The 20,642-nt window shown below is 44.2% G+C and overlaps 1 protein-coding gene across 11 annotated transcripts in view; it reads left to right on the top strand.

Annotated features, from left to right (window-relative positions):
• usp2a (ubiquitin specific peptidase 2a) overlaps nt 1-20,642 on the top strand; it is a 55,153-nt gene that overhangs the window by 27,604 nt on the left and 6,907 nt on the right. For 9 of the 11 annotated variants that reach the window (XM_084019970.1, XM_084019967.1, XM_084019966.1 and 6 more), the window contains 5 exons: nt 16,034-16,084; nt 18,388-18,511; nt 19,413-19,524; nt 19,634-19,744; nt 20,377-20,441. In XM_084019970.1, the coding sequence (XP_083876096.1) occupies nt 16,034-16,084; nt 18,388-18,511; nt 19,413-19,524; nt 19,634-19,744; nt 20,377-20,441 (463 nt within the window). Of the gene's footprint in view, nt 1-2,860; nt 3,299-16,033; nt 16,085-18,387; nt 18,512-19,412; nt 19,525-19,633; nt 19,745-20,376; nt 20,442-20,642 lie in introns of those variants that run through there. The other 2 variants (XM_084019965.1, XM_084019964.1) reach the window with 2 other exon arrangements.

The raw sequence follows: 20,642 nt of genomic DNA, 5'->3' as shown, positions 1-20,642 counted from the left end.
AAGTTTCCAAACGAGCCGCCATGTTGGTCTGCGTGAACCCCGGAGCAGACAGGACAGCTGTGAAAGCGATCGTCCAATCAGGTGCAGCCATGAAGTGTGTGCGTGATTGTATGAAGGAGAGCGCCTGTCAATCATCCTCTAGTGGGAGCCCACCAAGCGTGCAATACTGGGAAGCGGCGCGTCCACTCGCGTTTACATTTTTTTTCTGTGGACACGTACCTAATACGTGTCCACAGAAAAAATTGTTCTCTTTACTTTTGTAAAAATTACTTATCTTCCAATGATAGAACTACTACTATGGCTCTGCCAAAGCAACAAACGTTTTTTTGTTTTGTTAAAGTTCATCAGTGCAATAAACATTTTGTGGAAAAAAATCATGCAAGAGTATCGTGATCTCAATTCTAAGCAAAAAAAATTGTGATTCACATTTTTTCCCGAATCGTGCAGCCCTAGTTTGTGGACTCCATTTTTGAAGCCTCAAGATCACAATTTTGGATTTCGACTGTTGCCATCTTGAGATTGCTACAACCAGTGTAAAAATCAGTTACAGACCATATTTGGACTGTGGAGGAGCGACGGGTGGATCTGATGAACACAAGCAGCAGAGCGGCATCCCGAGCACCAACGTTACTGGATCTGGATCCATCTGGATTCTGGTGTGAAGCTGCTAACAAAGTTAGCTTCATAATTCAAGGTTCAACTTTACAGCGTTAAAGACATCTTTGTAGCTAACTGCATTGGTAGCGTGGTAGCGACCTGTCAATCACCAGGTAGCCCCGCCCCTAAAGCATCCCCTGCTTTCTGTCTGTTTGACTCTAAATGGACTATAATGTACTAAATGAACATCATGCTGGATTGAAGAAGACATGTCAGACTTTGATTCTGATTAAGAACAATGATTCCTAATAATAAGCAGATCAGCACCTAGTGTCATTAACTAAAAAGGTCACCAGAATCTAATAGCTTGTTCATCTTGCCAATTTCTAACTTAATCTGATATCCAGTTACAGTTACTGTAAAGAAGACCTCATTTTGTACTTGCACAGTGACACAGAAGGCTTCATTCTGTTCCTCAACTTTCTTGAACTAGAATGACGTAGGCTAATGTCAGCATTTTACATCAGTGCCGGTAAATTAAAGAATGCTATGTCCCTTGTATATGACCTCAGGACTGCCATGATCAACAATGTCTTATTTTAATTGCCCTTGAAAGGAATATGGTGTACCTTTTAAATTGAAACTCTTGAGTGAATAGATTGCCTGTCTAATGTGCCTAATTTAGCTTCGGGAATAGAGCAGCCATCCCTAGGTAATTGTACTCTGACTTCTCCGAGATAACATTGCTCAAAGACAGCTTTTGTCCCATTTTTTTCCAGACTGCTTTGCTCTTTGCATCGGCTATCACAACACAAACATTTACTCTTTGCCTCTGTCTCTCACGTTGTAGTTTTCCACCTTGAGTATTTAAACATTCACATGCACCTTCAGCCTGGTGATGGAATGTGCTCCTTGGCTGTTTGTTGTGTACACATTCTTGAGCCTGGGTCATAAGATTGCTGCTGTGGACATGTTGCAGTTGCATTTCAGCTACAATCCCCCTCTACGTAAACACACTGTGCATTTCAGTCCTTCCTCTGAAGACAGATGCAGGAATGCATGTTACACTCACATGGGCTGTAGCTGATAAAGTAAGGCAACACAGGGCTGGCTGACATGGGAAGACTGCTTCTTCATAATTTTGCCTGTTAGTAGTTTGGTGACCCTGAACTATTGACTGCCTGTGAGTGGGAGGTGAGGCATGGCACATGATGTCTTTCTTATCAATTTGCTCCATTAGTTGGGAAGCTTCTCTTTAAAATGGCAAAACAACCTGTTTAGACCATCTGTCAGTCATCAGGTGCTTGTAGTCACACATAGCCAAGTGTTTCCGGCTCCATCACATTCAAAACACTGGTGCAACACCTGTACGTCGTCCAGATTTTGCTTCCAGGCTCTCTAGCAATTAACAAGATGTATGTAATCTACTGATTTGTGAACATGGACAGAAATTATTTTCAAGATGCTCATGTAATGGCTGTGCTTTGCTGAACCAGAATTTTAGCTGGCTGGATGCACATTTGGTAACCCCACTCTTCTGTGTTCTATGACTGCTGAATGAAGTTCAGGACCACTATAGGCTCCGGTTGGTCTGTTGCTCATGTAATGTCTGTGTAGCTATGACAAATAGACAGGTTTAACACACAGTCTCATCCACAGACAGGTCATCCCTGTGACAAACACATGGAAACCCTGTAGCGCTTGACAACACGTTTGCTGCAAAACGTATAAACGTGCAAATATAATGTTGCTATTTCATGTTCATAAACGTAGTCTTTAACATTTATAACCAAATATTACTAATTTGCATCCCTTATAAAGAGTGACTTCTTAAAGAGACAAGCCCCGCCGATTTTTAAAAAATCCATTCCTCATCCCCTTCTTTGTGTTGCTGGTGAATCACCGGAACCTCATTAAAGACCCCGTTTAGGACCGCAGCATCTCATTTTTGAAGTACTGGATTAGACGTAAACGCACCGCTGTGTTGTCACATACATCTGTTACACGTTAGTAACATGACTACACTGATGGGATGTACAGTATATGTAACCCAGGCTACCTTTCCGTTACGATCCTCGTGGAGACGAGTCGTCTCTTTTGACCACAGCATTCAGGGTGTTACAGCAGCGTGGACAAGGATGGGCTGTGACGTAACAGCACGGTCGGAGGCGGTCGCTGACGTTTGTTGTAGGCCGACTTCTAGCCGAGCCAAAAGGGACGGAGCTTCAGTGCTGTGACACGGGATGTGAACGCGGTCTGCATTTACAGACCACACCTGCGTGCACCTGATAGAGCCGTCTTTTTCACCCGCGCGTACGTGGAGTCATTTAAAGGGACCCGCACGGGTCGTCTGTTCGGCGAGGTCGGTGCTGTTATTTGAATGAATTAATGACAGCAGGCAGAGAGTCTGTCACAAACGGAGACACACGTCTTATTTGCGTTGCTGCTGGAGAAAACCGCTCAATAGCGCGAGCGAAGAGCGGGAGCGCGAAGAAAACCTTGCGGCGTCGTCTGAAGAAGTCACCGGCGTCGTTCGTCCGCCAGCATGCCGAGCATGCGGCAGTCTTACACGGTGACCGTACCCGAGGAGGCGCCGGCCGCGGCGTTCCCCTTCCTGAAGCAGGAGATGCGGAGAAAAGGCAGCATGTCTGGCTCCATGCTGGTGTCAACTTTCGTAGGGCTTCTCATAAACCAAGCCAAGGTAAGAGACGGAAACCGCTGCCTTCCGTTATCGCTCACGCTCGCTTACGATAACAATATACGCTTTATAACATTGTCTCTTTACTGGCAAGACACTAGTTAGGTGTGAACTATGAAACGAGGCATATGTGAATACCAACTAGCAATGATTCAGTCATAGATAAATTGGTCCACTATCTTATGTCACTTACAAACTGGCCATGGGTGGTAACAAGCAGTGTAAACGTAGCCCTCCTGTAAAATATCACAATCATCACGAGAATAATAACGTGCGGTTCATATGGTGTGGAAGTTATTTAAGTTTATTAAGTTACACAGTTGAAAGGCTATGCTCGGCGAGGATCACGTGTGTTTAAATGGGAGATTCAGTAGAAGAGTTCAGGTCCCCTGCTGGCAGAAATGTGTGTGTCATTCTGAACGGCACAGATGTTATTTCAGTGATCACGTTATGTATATCGTCAGTTCAACGTCGAAGTGAGTCATTTGCAGAGGTAAGCCGCTCTTTTAAGCTGCTGTACTCCGCTGTGTCAGGATCGTAGGCCTGCACTAGCAGGTCACTGCTTATGTAACCGCTGTTTAATCCCCCTCACACACCACCGTTGCTCTTATGTATCTCACTGTGGCTTTATAGGAAATACTTCGAACATATCACATAAAGTGCATGCTGCCTCTGGCTGTTCCCACATGGACACAGCCACACAGCACAGCCTACAGTAGTCACAATATACCGGCAGGCATGGAAGACCACTCAGCCTCAACTTGACAAAGGAATCGTGGCAAAGCGTTTAACTGAAAGTCGCTTGATATTTTGTGCTGGATTGAAATATGTACATTTTGTAATTGTCAAGTTATGTGAGACCAATGTATTGGCTTGAATCTAACACCAGGTGATGGGTTGCCATGACAACATCCTTTGTGCCGGTGTTGAAGTTGAAAGAGAGATTAAAATAAAAAACAGAACTAGCCGATGTCGGGCAACAATGAGAAAAAAATGCCATATTTGTCAAATTTGTTAATCAAGTAGGTCATACTTTACATACTTTGGTCATTACCAGTATATTAGCCTGAACTGTGTACTGATTGGATTGGAGATCAGTCATCAAATCAGACATTTTTTATTGCCTTTTAATGAAATCACCTTGTTCAGGTTAATATTACACATGCATTTTTGGATAAAGTGAGATTTCAAATCCTACTTTGTCCTAATATGAGAAGAAGAGGAAGGACTTTCAGCTGTGTTAGTATGAGTGTGTATGTCATGTATGTACAGCGTGGAGTGGAGCTGCCGTGTGCCAGCTCCTGTTATGTAATGAGAAATCACATTAGACTACACTTTAGTGCTGCCGAGGCCTGGCCGTTTGGCAGGCTTTCTGTCCACCTTCTCCTTCCTTTCATCAACGTCCTCTACCTCTCCCTCCCTGTAGACGTTCTCTCAGTGTGTACATGTCAATGTGTGCATGAGGGAAATGTGTGTGTGCTTATCTGTCATCATGCACGTTTCTGCACAGCAGGCCCGCTGCATACCAGTACGGGCAGCTGGAAGGTGAAAGGTTGCTTTCTGCTTCAGCTTCTAACTGCTCCTCTACAATCACTCTGTAATATAAACGCTAATGATGCATCGATATGCCCAGTGGTCCATTATCCAGGACCCTTACAGTCACCATCAGTTATAATGTAGACACATTTGAATATTCCTTTTTTAAATGATTATTCTGTTATATCATTGTGATGACAAAGAGCAGTGACACACATGTCCAGCTTTCTGGTGGATTTTTATGTCAAGGTTTTTGTATGTCAGGGAAAACACAGACTTCCAGTGGCAGATGACAGTTCTAATGCTGCGTTCACACCGAACGCGATAGACGCCAATACAATCGCGTCAGACGCGTGTATCGCGCCGCTTGATCATTTTGGACTTTTTTAGCGTCATTCGCGCCATTCGCGCATGACGCTCATTTTTGAGGGGAGCCGGCGGGTCACGTCGGCGGACCCTCCTCCTCCGCCTCGGGGTACCCGATGCCAGAGTCCGTGAGCCTCCTCCGGGAGCCACGTCCCTTGCACCTCTCCCCAGAGTCGGGGCCACATTCGACCTCAGATCAGATGAGACAACCCGCTGAATTTAAGCATATTACTAAGCGGAGGAAAATAAACTATCTAGGATTCCCTCAGTAGCGGCGAGCGAAGAGGGAGAGCCCAGCGCCGAATCCCCGTCCGACGGGCGGGCGGACGTGGGAAATGTGGCGTACGGAAGACCGATTGCCCGGTGTCGCGCGGGGGCCTGAGTCCTTCTGATCGAGGCTCAGCCCTGACGGTGTGAGGCCGGTACGGCCCCCGTCGCGCCGGGGTCCGGTCTTCCCGAGTCGGGTTTGGTAATGCAGCCCGTCCATCTCAGCTCATCTGTCTGTCGGCTTGAACTCGTCGCTGATTGGATGTCGCGGCGCGATGCCGCCTGAAAAGTTCGATTTTTCAACTTTATTCGCAAAAGCCACAGAAGAGGATGGAGTGATGCCTACGTGTGCCTACAATATATTGTGATATTTAAGCGGCGTTCACACCGAACGCGATAGACGCGAATTGAGCGGCGACTCTACATTGAAAACCAATGTAAATGGCGCGATGACACGCGATTCAGGCGGAGGCGGCGCGAATGGCGCGAATGGCGCGTCTGACGCGGCGCGAATGGCGCGAATGGCGCGAATGGCGCGAATGGCGCGTCTGACGCGAATGAAGCGAATGGCGCGTCTGACGCGAATGAAGCGAATGGCGCGTCAGACGCGCCATTCGCGCCGCGTCAGACGCGCCATTCGCGCCGCGTCTCATCGCGCCAGACGCTCCATTCGCGCCGCCTCCGCCTGAATCGCGTGTCATCGCGCCATTTACATTGGTTTTCAATGTAGAGTCGCCGCTCAATTCGCGTCTATCGCGTTCGGTGTGAACGCCGCTTAAATATCACAATATATTGTAGGCACACGTAGGCATCACTCCATCCTCTTCTGTGGCTTTTGTTTTGGGAAGTAAACTCTTTAAACGTGCATGTGGCACTTATTCACCTCAATGATATATTCATTAATTTAAATGAATTTACAGACCCCTGGACTTTAGTAACTCATGTGTTTCAGAGAAGCGTTCTGCACATTCTAAACATATCCCTGTGTTCTCTGAAACGTCAAGAAAGTTATACAATGTTGATGGAAAAAGTTGTAATGTTACAAGCATGAAGTCATAATATTTGAAAGAAGTCTCCCTTCCCTATAGTCTGCTATGCCTCACATTGTTTCTCTGTGCTCTGCTGAGATGGTCGTCTTCCCTTCAGATGGTCTGACAGACACAGAACCACATCCAGGACTTTCTCGAGAGATGACGTTTAGAGAGCGGCTGTGTGCTGCTCTTTATCGGAGATGGAAAACCGAAATAAACAGAAAAAAAATCTGATCAGGAGTAAATCTCAACACACAGGGTTTATTGTATATTCAAATGTTCACTTCCGCTCCTTCAATCAAATGCAATATAATCACACCAGCCGTTAGGGTTGTCACAATACTAGAATTTGAAAGTCGATACCGATACCCAGAAAAATACTTGGTACTCTATACTAGAAAATTAAGAAAAATTAAGCAAGCAGATTTTTTTTAAATAAAGATTAGAACAATACAAACAACATTAATAAGACAAAAAGTCCTCATCCATGTAAAAAAAAAAGAAAACATGGTAACATAACTTGGGGTGTGTATGATTTATATTATATGTATTCAGCTACAGTCCTGTTTATTTCCTGTTTCTGGTGACTTGGCACCATATTTTTGTTGCTGGTCTAATAGTTTGTAGAGCAGGCTGCTACTGGTCCTGTCTCGCTGCTGGTTTACTTTCCAGACACACGTTATTGTATTATCCAAATTAACGTCTCAACGTGAGACGGGCAGGACTGATTATGTTAGCTGTCTAGCTGCGTCATTACGTTACTGTTTTTAGCAGTTAGCCGCTAGCGTTATGATAACTCAACAGACCTGATCATTTAAACCTTCAATGTTGAAAGAGGAGCTTTACTGACTCTCTAAGGTCCCAGCAGCAGCGTGATCTGTGTTCGGTCAGCTCAGTGTTGTTAACGTGAACTAGCGCTCATGTGTTCAGCTGCTAGCGAGGGACGGAGCTCTCAGGGCCTGTTCACCTTTCCGTTGAGAGACTTTGCATGGGCTTGCGTCACGGCTATAACGGGATCCATTTGCACTATAATAATAAAGAAGCTGGAAGTAGCCTGAATTAGCCGGCTAGTGGGAAGCAATTGAATCGTTGCTGGCTGCGTCCGCAAGGACATCTCCCCCATGAACCAGACACGCCTTCCCTCGTCCGGCACCGGTCCGTCAATGGAAAGGTGCAGTCTGAACAGGCCCTGACTGCAGCGCTACTCTGGGAAGTTGCGCGTCAACTGACGGAGACGGGACTGTTGTGGAAAGTCATTGGGCACACACTGCCCCGCTGTCGCACATCGACGCAACTCATAGGACATACGGCTTAGAACACTGTTATACTTAAAGTATCAGTACTAATAAAATGGGGTATTGTAGCCTACCGTTTTTAACGGCAGGGTATTGGGATACCTTTCTAGTATCGGTAGACCGTGCAACACTACCAGCCATGTAAACTTCAGAGGAATATTGTCTTTTTCAGCATTAGGGCAAAAAAGGATAATATTTGGTGCATGTTAACGCAGTCGTGGCCAGAGATGAACAGAGTACTCAACCCCAGTACTTGAGTAAGAGTACAAATACTACTGGTCAAAATTTACTCCGTTACAAGTAAAAGTAGCTCAGTCGACATGGTACTCGAGTAAGAGTAAAAAAGTACTTGCTTTTAAAGGTACTTAAGTATCAAAAAGTACATGCTTTTAAATTTACTTTAAGTAAAAGTAAGAGTAAATTTCAAATAAAATTAAGGTTTCTAGGCTTAACATAGTTAATACATATTTGTGTAAAAAAGTATTTGGGGGTTTATGTCTTCCTGCACCACCAGTAAATACCAATCACTGCTATGCGCTATACAGTCACACAAGATAAGTAAAATATAATACAATACATATACCTTTAACTACTATGACTAGATTAACATAATGTATCTTACGGTGTAATATTGCCAAGGAAACTGCACTGTCGTAGCTATGTTTGGTGTTGCAAAGCCCATCTACAAGCTCACAAACGCATAACTTCTGACTTCTCCTATGAGCCTGCCTGTTAATCAGGCATGCAAGGATGTTGTACGACAAAGTATACATCCAGTATTACATTGAAAATATATGACTGTTTGTCTGTGTCCATGTTTTTTACTCTGTAAAACTCAAACATGGAGTCCAGATAAGGCCAAGGATTTTCTGAAAGTTCCTCCGGATCATTCTCACACTCAGTCTGAGACTCAGCCATTGTTGCGGTTTTGTGTTGACAAACACAGTCGAGAGCATGGCTACTTTGGCGGTATCCTTATGGGGAGGGATTACGTATTTCCGCTTTTACGTAGATCCCAGTGGAGAGCATGCACTGTGATAGGTTTCCTTCTTTGACAAACAGCTTGTGTCCAATAGTATTTAAAAAAAAAAAGAAAAGAAAAAAAGATAGCAGACCTGAAAGTAACGAGTACTTTTCAGCCTTTCTAGAAATTAACTCGAGTAAAAGTATTTGTCTTGGAAATGTATTCAAGTAAGAGTAATAAGTACCAAAGAAATCTAATACTCAAGTAAAGTACAAATCCTCTGGATATGTACTTAAATACAGTACTTAAGTAAATTTACTCCGTTACTGTCCACCACTGGTCGTGGCTCAGAGGTAGAGCGAGAAGTTCTCCAATCAGTTCACCCGGACTCTGCATAGCCTTCCTCCTTTACCCCCCACCGCCTCTCCTCCCCTTCACCCAACCCCCCAAAAATACACAAACCTAGTGGTAACCTAGCAACTAGGAGTGCTTGAAACTTGTTCTATTGACATCCATACTGTACCGACAGCCATATCTTGCTGTTTCACTTTCTTCTGACAAAATCTACTTATTGTAGGTCACTTTGGACAAGAGTGTCTGCTAAATGCCTTAAATCAAAATGTAAAATCAGACGATTGGTGGTTTGATGCCAGGCTCCTCTAGTCCACATGTCAAGGTGTCCTCGGGCAAGATAAGATAATATGTGTGAAAATTAGTTCCATCCTGAGTGGGTGAATGGTGTCGGGGAATACTGAGAAGACATGCCATGTATGTAAAATCATTTGCTAATCAAGGGCGTCATATCAAATTCAAAACTATTTTTCAGCAGCCCAAAAGAGAGGTAACAGTTGAGTGAAAGATTAATTTAAATAAATCTCTTGTATAGATATTCTGGCAGGATTTGTGTCAAATGTTTGAGATTCACAATGTATTGTGAAGAGGTGGCAGTTGGAGCTTGACAGGGTGCACCAGCTAATGAGACTTTTGGCAAGTGAAGACCAGGTGTCACTGCACATGTGTTGTACCCCGATGATACTACATGTGATCTCTCCTCTTCAAACTCCCCTTGGTTACTATAACTCCTTGGTTCTGGCACACAGCTGACAACGCTTGATAACGGTCAAGCGCTCGAGCATAGTGCCCTCCCTGGCAGCGATTGGTTTATTGTTAGTCCCTCCTGCTGCACTCTTTGGTCCATTACTATTTAACTGAGAAACTGCTGTCTCATGTCACAATGCCAGATTAATCAGTCGACTCCAACTTGGTGGAGTTGGTGGATACAAAGGCCTGGTCCCAGGAAATTGTGTGGTTTTTATACAGTGTACAATTCAGGTGTTGGAACTTTGTTCCACCTTAGTATTTGATTAGTTTAAGTCTACTTGTCAAAGTCTATGGTGTGATCTTCCAGTATAGTGTGCTGTGACGAGAGACAGACCCAGAGGCTCTCCCCCTCAGTGCAATGGAAACACAAGCCTGTTAGCTAGTGGTCAACTTTGCTACCATTAAGGGTGAATTATTTTCCTAGTAGAGACATGCATACCAGTGGAGATGAACACGGCTGTTATATAATAAGCCAATGCATTGCTTCATGGTCACATGCTCTGTAGCTGTTATCTAAATAATTTCAGATTGCAGTGTGATGGTGAAGATGGTGTGTGAAGAAGGCCTTCTCACTGTCTAAGTGTTTCTCAGGAGGACCATCGATCTTAGTAAGGGGATCTCACGTATATGAGCCGGTATGCAATTGTTCATGGTGCGGTGAATCATGGCCACAGGCCAGAAAAGAGCAAATGAAATTATCGGAAAATGAGATCGAGAAAACCATTCTCGATCCCACAGCAGCGGGAGAACGAACAAAATAAAGCAGCGCAAGTGGCAACATATTGCTGCCGCAGTCAACGCTGTCAGTGGGACAGAGCGGAGCAAAATGAGAGGACCAACATGAGCTGAGCAACATGAGCAGAGCAACATGAGGACCAACATGAGCTGAGCAACATGAGCAGAGCAACATGAGGACCAACATGAGCGGAGCAACATGAGCAGAGCAACATGAGGACCAACATGAGCGGAGCAACATGAGCAGAGCAACATTTGGACCAACATGAGCGGAGCAACATGAGGACCAACATGAGCGGAGCAACATGAGCAGAGCAACATGAGGACCAACATGAGCAGAGCAACATGAGCGGAGCAACATGAGCAGAGCAACATGAGGACCAACATAAGCGGAGCAACATGAGCAGAACAACATGAGGACCAACATGAGCGGACAGTGGCAGAACTCACAAAGAATCTCGGCACAGCGTCCAGCTCCAAGCAGCGGTGCACCCGAGGGTGCCGCCGCGAGCATCACCAGGAAGCGGTTGGGTGCTCACGGATGCCGTCCTGCGACTCCAGCAAGACGCCATCAGCACAATAAACAACGTTACAAATGAGCTACGGCAAACAAGAGAAGGAATGCAAGAAATTGCTAAATTAATAAACAACGACAATCTAATGGGAGGGTATTTGTTGTATCCTGTATTAATGCAGTCGGCTGTCTCCTCCTCCTGCCAGCCCCGTTTTGTGCGTATGCAAGCTTTATAAATGAGGCCCCTGGTCATTTTAGGGATCCCGAGGTGTTCCCAGGCCAGTGTGGAGATATAATCTCTCCACCTAGTCCTGGGTCTTCTCCGTGGCCTCCTCCCAGCTGGTCGTGCCTGAAACACCTCCCTAAGGAGGCGCCCGGGGGCATCCTTACCAGATGCCCAAACCACCTCAGCTGTCTCCTTTTGATGCAAAGGAGCAGCAGCTCTACTCAGAGTCCCTCACGGATGACTGAGCTTCTCACCCTATCTCTAAGGGAGACGCCAGCCACCCTCCTGAGGTCGTTGTACGCAAAGTATACATCCAGTATTACATTGAAAATATATGACTGTTTGTCTGTGTCCATGTTTTTTACTCTGTAAAACTCAAACATGGAGTCCAGATAAGGTCAAGGATTTTCTGAAAGTTCCTCCGGATCATTCTCACACTCAGTCTGAGACTCAGCCATTGTCACGGTTTTGTGTTGACAAACACAGTCGAGAGCGTGACTACTTTGGCGGTATCCTTATGGGGAGGGATTACGTATTTCCGCTTTTACGTAGATCCCAGTGAAAAAAAAGAGCAGACCTGAAAGTAACGAGTACTTTTCAGCCTTTCTAGAAATGAACTCGAGTAAAAGTATTTGTCTTGGAAATGTATTCAAGTAAGAGTAATAAGTACCAAAGAAATCTAATACTCAAGTAAAGTACAAATCCTCTGGATATGTACTTAAATACAGTACTTAAGTAAATTTACACCGTTACTGTCCACCACTGGTCGTGGCTCAGAGGTAGAGCGAGAAGTTCTCCAATCAGTTCACCCGGTCTCTGCATAGCAGAGGAGGCGCCCAGGGGGCATCCAGGGGGCATCCTTACCAGATGCCCAAAGCACCTCAGCTGTCTCCTTTTGATGCAAAGGAGCAGCAGCTCTACTGAAACTCAGACTTTCGGCCGCAGGTACAAGCGGCCGAAAGTCAATCCATGTGACAGAAATGATATGATCAGAGCAGTAAAAGCAATAGTAACAGTAATGGCAGCAATTCTAAGTGGAAAGGTTACGACTGATGATAACAGTAGAGGTGGGTATATAATATAATGATAATAGTAATAAAGTATGACTAACAGCAGCAGTGTGTGTCGAACCAGGCCACGGACACAGCTACAACCATGATCCAGCTTCACCCGAGAGGAGAGCACAAAGGATCCTGGGAAGAAGTCATGTTATTAACAAGTTATTAACCAGTTATTACTGCTGGGTCTGTGGCACCTCAATAACTTTGAGTAGTAGCCTAGAAAACTGGGAAAGAGGTGTGTACACTGTTTGTTCTCCAGGCAACGTCAGCCCCCCCCCCCCCACACACACACACACACACACACACACCACGCTCAGGCTTGTCACTGTGATGGCACCATGTCCTCTAGCGTTCCATCCCGTAAAAAAAATTACAATAGTGTTGCTACGGAGACAGAGCTGGGATGTTGTCTCATCCCTGTGACGTCTACCCAGCTGGCTGAAGGATCAGCCAATTGCGAGTGGACGAGCAGGCGTTATTAACAGCAAAGCTGCTATTTCTGGGACTGGCCGTGGCATTACTCAGCAGAGAGCTGTCAGAGTTACAGGACCAGAGGATTGGTCCTGCATCATGTCATACTGGAGTCATCACAAGTTCTTGAAGCTGGACACAGAACAGGAAGTGTGTGTGTGTGTGTGTGTGTGTGTGTGTGTGTGTGTGTGTGTGTGTGTGTGTCTCGTAAAGTGTTCCATGTTCACCACAGTGGAATTTACAGAACGGAGGATTTAGATAAGCCATATTTAATTAAACTGTAGATTTTTCCACATGTTGTCCTGACTCTTTTTAGACACACATGGTCATTTATATAATAGCAAAAGCCCTTTCTGTTAATAAGTTAATCCTTTAAAGCTGCACTATCAATATCTTAATGGAACAAATAGTACTCATAATGAAACTAGACAGAGGATTCACTATGCATTCCATGTCGGCTCTACAGAACTTTTAAGCACCTTCCAGCTTATTGTTTTGGTTTAGGACTTATTTCAACATTGTTATTAGAGGCAGCAGGCATCTGATTGAGCAAAACGGTTGCAACTAGCTGGTGAACATATTGGGAGCATTTCTAGCAGCATCTAAAGAAGCATATATTTGCCTCCGAGATCGGTGGTGATCAACTGAACAGCTCAGAGTGGAGTGGAGAGGGAATACTTGACTGGTAGAAACATGAGCTATGATGATGCTGCTCTGTGACTGCTGGGTGTGTTTAAACAGACAAGCCTTTGCTGAAACACCCAGCATTATAACTTAACAAGTATGTATCTGGACTTCCTTTGGGACATTGCGATGTCACTGCTTTCTGACGTCTTCTAGCCCATTCCATTAATCGGAAGAAAAACTGGCACATTAATTGGTAATGAAAAAGCATGAATAGATTCATATAGTGCTTTTCTAGCTAACTAGCTACTCAAGGTGCTTCACACTACATTCAGTCACTTTTACCCGTTTACCCGTACATTCATACACTGATGGCAGAGGAGCCGTCTGCACATCAGGATCTAACTCATTCATACACATTCACGGCGATGGCGCGGCAACGGGGGCAATAGGGGATTCAGTTTCTTGCCCAAGGACACTTCGTCAGGCAGACTGGAGGAGCCGGGATTCGAACCGCCAATCTTCCACTCTACTGCTGAGCCACAGCTGCATGAGGTGCAAGGCTACTACTCTATATTGATCCATGCACTACGGGCACCAGTTTGTATCAGTACAGAACTGTGTCAGTCCCACTGATTGTAAAATCACCCGCAGAAAAGATTCTGCTCGACAGAAGTGATGTTCAATCAAATCTCAGCATCTCCACATCAAACATGTACTGTTGGTGTTGATGCTCAGCAGGTTGGGACATAGAAACAACTCAAAGCAACTCACATGACACCCGAGACCATTAGACTACTGGTGGCGTGTTGAATGGCCTGATGACGGAGCAGGCGGCGAGGTCGTTCAGTGTACAGACTGGTCATTCATGTGTGTCACATCCAGGGTGAGGCTGCTGACCACAACACTTGGTGTGAATGAGCCGTCCAGCACATATTGTAGATGCTGTTTACATCACCTGACTGAGTCAAATGCTGTAGCGTGTTTGACTGAAGATTTGACTTCTTTTCCATATTTAGGGCTTTTAAACTCATCCTTTAAAGAACCTTACCTTCATTTTACATGTATGCTCTATTTGAACCGTTAAATGATGGTAGTGTTCATGGTCCGACCTAAGATCCGGGACAGGTTTCTTTGTGGTCCTGATACATAGGTCTTTCAGTGAATGTGCTCTTGCTTCACCACAGGTGAGGATAGCGAGGGTTAGAGGAGATCAGGTGCCTGGTGTTAGGCTGCCGGACCTGCAGACTTTCTCTCACACGGTTAGATTCTGCACTGGGCCACATGTCAGCTTGTTTTATACATAAAACTGAAGCTGGTAAAATTATCTTTTTGTTGCTTTACACATCCCGCAAAACAAAACAAAACATGATGTATATGAAATCTTCCTTTGATGAGTTGGTTCAGTGATACAGGTGGATAGGACGAAGTAAAAAATGAATTGGCTTATATTTTTTAAAGCATAGCTGTCTGCTGCCTCGGCTCCTTAGTTGAGGGCACACATGCATCCCTTATCCACCCTCATGTTCTTCCTCTAGCTACTCAATTATGTAACCACTCAACTTATGTAATGAAACCTAACTGCAGCAAGTGATGGTATAAGTCCCATTTTAAGATGTTAAATGATGATAATATGCTTTGCCATCTGGCTAAAATGTCTGTATTTCATGCGTTGTTGCTCTGAGAGTTTGCAACAATAACAGTTACAGTAGAAAACCCTTCAGGTAAAGTGATTGTGTGTTTTCTACTGTTGTTGATCAGATCCCAGCTGCCATCTGCCAGTGATTAACAAGAGAGGAACTGACAATGCTCCCCAAAAAAAACTCCACATGTAGTAGTTGGGTTTGTTTGGGGAGTTTTTCCTGACCTGACGCCAGGGTCCAAGGACAGAAGGTGTCGAGTGATTGTAAAGACCACGAGGCAAATTTGTGATATTGGGCTGTATAAATACAATTGAATTTAATCACATCTTTGTCACATGTCTGTGTTTTGCTGCTTCTCTAGCTTCCTTTGGGATCTCATCAAAGCACAAATTCAGCCAGAAACACTTGCACAGTGCAAAACATTAGCAGACGGCATTTACATTACAATCCTGGGTTCTTCAAAGGAAAAGCACAGCACTGAATGTGTATGTTGTTGGAGAACAACCAGTGGCTTCAGTATAGAAGAGGAAGCACGTGTTGAGATAACATAAATAAGGTTAATGATGTGTGTCTCCAGTCACAGCTAAAGCGAGGTCGTTCCCATCACGTCTCGTGGTGTTTGTCCACAGGCATTTTAGAAAATGTAGGAAGTGCCATACTAAAACTGAAGTTGCGATAAAAGACGGAATGCTTCAATAACATTGAAAGCATTCATCAGAAAGATCATATTTGGATTGTGTGATTCAAAAAATGTTGACGACTTTGAGGTAAAATACAGTTATTCATACACATGAAATATATTTAGAATGTCAGGTTTTCATTTTTACTGTTCACAAGTCCTTTAAACACTTTATGTTATTATGAAGTGGAATTTAATCTAAATATTGTGACTTTTGTCTTTCAGAACTCAAAGAGTGCCCAAGGTCTGGTGGGACTAAAGAACCTGGGAAACACTGTAAGTACCACGCGCTGCCACATACATTCATCTAGAGCCAAATATATATCATAGTAGTAGTGACGGGTTGCTCTTTATGCACTAAAATACCATGATTCACTATCATCATTATTGCACTCATAGCAGTTTGTGGATGTCTGGCCGAGACCACAGGAGTGGTGGTCCAGCAGAGTATCTATCTACCAGGCAACAGGCAGAAGGCCCACTCTGAAAAATAAACAGTGTGTATGTGTGTGTGTGTGTGTTTACACTAACCTAATCACAGAGCTCTGAACTATGGACCAGGAGGACTCCTCCTGATTCGGACTGGTTTGATCTGACCGAGCTGCACATGACTCTGTGGACTGTGATGACAGCAGCAGTGTGTCCACAGTCTTTGACAACATGTCTGTGTGTGTGTACACAAGGATTCCTTCAATTTGTCTTTAAAAATACAAACCGGGAATACATTTCCAGACAAACTTCTTTGTAATTGTTCCACAATGAAGAAACCGTCTACAGTCATCATGGATGTATGACTTCAGATTTGTAGCTAAAATGCTGACTGTTAATCCAGGCTGATTGTCGTTGCCAGGAGTAATCCTCACAAATCACATATTTGCCTCAGAGAGCTTTACAATCTGTACAAAATATGGGATCCTATGTCGGCATAGGACCTTATGAACATTTTATGTCACGATTTCCCTGTCCAAAATAATTGCTTTTCATGATATTATCCTGATTAAAACCCTTAAAATGTCACTTTACATTTTGTTAAGAAACAAATATTTTTGATTGCGTCACAGATAAGACACACAATCAAATAATATTGTATAAGATGGTCATAAATCAGCAGCTTTCCCTGCATAAATAAAGTATAAATACACTTAAATGTATGTTTGTATCCTGTATTTTTTAATCAGGATCTATTTTTCTCTTATCAACAATCACAGCAGCTAGACAGCTTTTTCAGGTCACTTGTGACAATATTTATATTTATCCTGATAATGGAAATTCACCACCATCAACTTGGTGAGTGTTATTATTGTGATCTGCAATAAAGATCTGCAATATCGTCCGATCCCTAGTCCCGATCCCTAGAGCCTCACATTTGACAATGGAAGAAAAAGGAATAACCCTCTGGCAGACACTGAGGAGGATCTCTGGACTCAGACATGTCATAGATGTCATATGTACAGAATAAACAATATGAGAACATTACCACATAGTCAAATGGTATGACAGAAATGATACAGAGGTGATTCTAGAGCTTTCAGAGAAATGTATACAGTGTAGACTCAAAGGGTGGAGCTAGCCGCTAATATCAAGTTCAAGAGAGTCTCATTCTGGCGTACGCCGACCTCAATAACAAACACACTCTCGGCACAAGCACATGTTCCCTTGGCTGCATGCCATTGGCCAAAAGTTCTCTGATTGGACGTTGTAACCAGGAAGTGGTGCGATAAACAAGCTTGTATGAGATACGCTCAACGTTGGTTTACTTCCCAACACTCCCAGTATGAATGTGAGGAAGACGTACTGGGAGAAGTTGGACATCATTCATTCATGGAGACTGTTGAGTCCGAGGTGTGACTTCCAGCCAATCGTTGACCTCCTTTCACAACAGAGCCAAGAGAGCCTTCGGGCTGAATGTGATTACGCCTGGAAAAATAGTTCCTTACTAGAACTGAATTTCTAACTGAATGTGAGCTAGAAGGAGGATTTTAATGTCGAGGTGAGTTTTAACGAACCTGGACAAACCTTTTCAGGAACATTCTGGAACGTTTATTGAATATGGATGTAGGAGCCAAATTGTGAGTTTTGTTCTTATTCATGTCTTTGGTTTGTTTGTGTAGACCACATTGGCACTGAGGTGGTGGGTGTGGCCTCCGTGGTTATTAATAATGGTACTCACCTGTTCACTTCACCTGTTGGGATCATGGGCGTTGGGTGAGCACGGGGGAGCAAAACTTTCTATTGACCGCAGTTGTTTGTTTGTTTAGTCACTGTTTAAGAGTTCTTGTTATTTTGAAACAGTAAAGTCTGTAAACCGTTACTTTGGTGCGCGTCATTCAGTAAAGTTCCCGGTGTTTAGCCACCCGCAACATATCGTTGCTTTTCATGGAAGGAAGCCAGTTAGCTGCAAAACAATGGCAAACAAACAAACTATATCAAAAATCCAGCAACTGTGGAACACATGGTGGAGGTTAATGTAAACTATGATGTAGTAACACTGGTCTGGTCCTTTAAGACTCATCAATGAATGGAACTTGGTGTTACTTCATTTGGAAGGGAATCAAACCTGTGGTGTTTTTTCCTTGCAGTGTTTCATGAACAGCATCTTGCAGTGTCTCAGCAACACACACAGCCTGCGAGACTACTGCCTGCACAACTCGCACCGCAGAGACCTTAACAACAACAGCCGCACCAACACAGCCCTCATGGAAGGTGAGTGACGGGTCACACAGGACCCCAAGAGTCCACAACAAGGCCCCCCCAGAGTCCACAACCAGGCCTGAGTGACGGGTCACACAGGACCCCAGAGTCCACAACAAGGCCCCCCCAGAGTCCACAACCAGGCCCCCCAGACTCCACAACCAGGCCTGAGTGACGGGTCCACAACACTCCGTCCCTCTGGACTACATCTGCATCTTTCAGAACAGAAGGAAGCTGGTTCTTCTTTTGGAGGCCTGGACAGGCATTGAAAATGTTTAAGAGTAATAATAATATAATAATCAGTAATAATCAGTTCACCATCAACCTGAATACATCCCTTTTTTATTCCTTTAATGCATACATTTACATTACAAACCATCAGTTAATGATGCAGCAATAATGTTAACATAGTAATTAATCATTTAAATGTAAAGGAAAGCACCTTAACAGGAAAATGAGTGTGTGTGTGTGATTAGCCTCCTGTTCTTTCCTCCAAGATACTTGATAGGTTGTATTTTGATAACATTTATGGTCGGGCTCTATGATTTCATGAATCGTGGAATCTGACAATGAAAAAGGAATCAACTGTAAAACGTGATATTCCTATCATTTGTTAAACTCTGGATACAATTTATACAAATCAATGTTTTCCCCGTCTGTTTTACCGAGGGGTGATGCTGAGAGAGAGAGACACACACACACACACACACACAGATCGATAGTCATGTCGGAGACGTTTATTCTCACTTTTCAACAAGAGTGGACCGACAGACTTAAGACACGGTGAAAGTGTGTGTGTGTGTGTGTGTGTGTGTGTGTGTGTGTGTGTGTGTGTGTGTGTGTGTGTGTGTGTGTGTGTGTGTGTGTGCGCGCGCATGCGCGCGCGTGAGTAACTTCAGTTTGTGCTCTGCAGAATTTGCCAAGCTGATCCAGACCATGTGGACGTCGTCCAGCAGTGAGGCGGTCAGCCCGTCGGAATTCAAAACTCAGATACAGAGATATGCTCCCAGATTTGTCGGATACAAGTAAGCTTTCTTCCACTCTTACATACGTGTTACATATTATTGGAGCACTTAGCATTGCCTCTGTCTGATGATACGTCTACAGACTGATGTTTCTGTCTGTGTCTTGCAGCCAGCAGGATGCTCAGGAGTTCCTGCGTTTCCTCTTGGACGGCCTGCACAATGAGGTGAACAGGGTCAGCGTCCGGCCCAGAGGCACCTTGGAGGACTTTGACCACCTGCCGTAAGTAATGTGTCTGACAGACCTGCAGTGACACCGCCTGCACAGGGAACCGGGATAATCATTCGGGTGCTACTTGGTATGCTCCACAAATGAAATATTCCACTATGTACTGTGTACATGTACATGGGACTTAAATAAATAAGCTGTCTGAGGGGGGAAGATACCAAGAGGAAGGAGCACACAGAGTAAACCCAGTCTAGACCAAGACACCATCAATCATTCAGGCTTCATCATGAAGCTTCAGTTGAAGGCTGCATGCAACATTTCCACCTCCTGTGTCGAGTTGCTGCCATCTAGATCAGCTTAATGCTCCAATTATTCTTGCATATCATTATCAGTTATCTAACCATGGCTTTTTAAGGGTCACAGTTAATCTCGATTAAACGATTAGTAACAACAGGTCCACTCTGCCTAAATATTCTAAACTATGCAGAGAAATGTCCAGCTTGTGTCAGTGTAGAAATAGTTTTTCAAAGTGTCTCTTTATCCCCTCATTCCCATATTCTACCACCTACAATGAACTAGGTCCCGTTGCATTATCAAGCCTTTTAGTGAATCAGACCAGTCTTCTTGGTCCCTCTGCACTGGATCTGGCCCAGTGGTCTAACGTCTCACCTGGTCTCTGTTTTTAGGGATGAAGAGAAAGGCAAGAAGATGTGGAGCAAATATCTGGAGAGAGAAGACAGTAAGATAGTCGGTAAGTAGAAATCTATCAAGATCAATTCAGACTTTAGAAATGGTTTATAAGTGAATCTGTGTGATGAATGTGTTACGTATGAAACGTGTGTCATTGTTATGTGGAAGTTCTGCACAACATTGTTGTGAGAAGCATTATACAGAAACACAATCCTGTAGCAATAGATTTTTGTTGTTGGTATTCGGCATGCCAGATGTGTTG

This window comes from Eutrigla gurnardus (assembly GCF_963514095.1).
Source record: "Eutrigla gurnardus genome assembly, chromosome: 10".
Taxonomy (NCBI): Eukaryota; Metazoa; Chordata; class Actinopteri; order Perciformes; family Triglidae; genus Eutrigla; species Eutrigla gurnardus.
The sequence above is the reverse complement of the archived record's forward strand: the minus strand, read 5'-3'. Positions and strand labels throughout refer to the sequence as shown.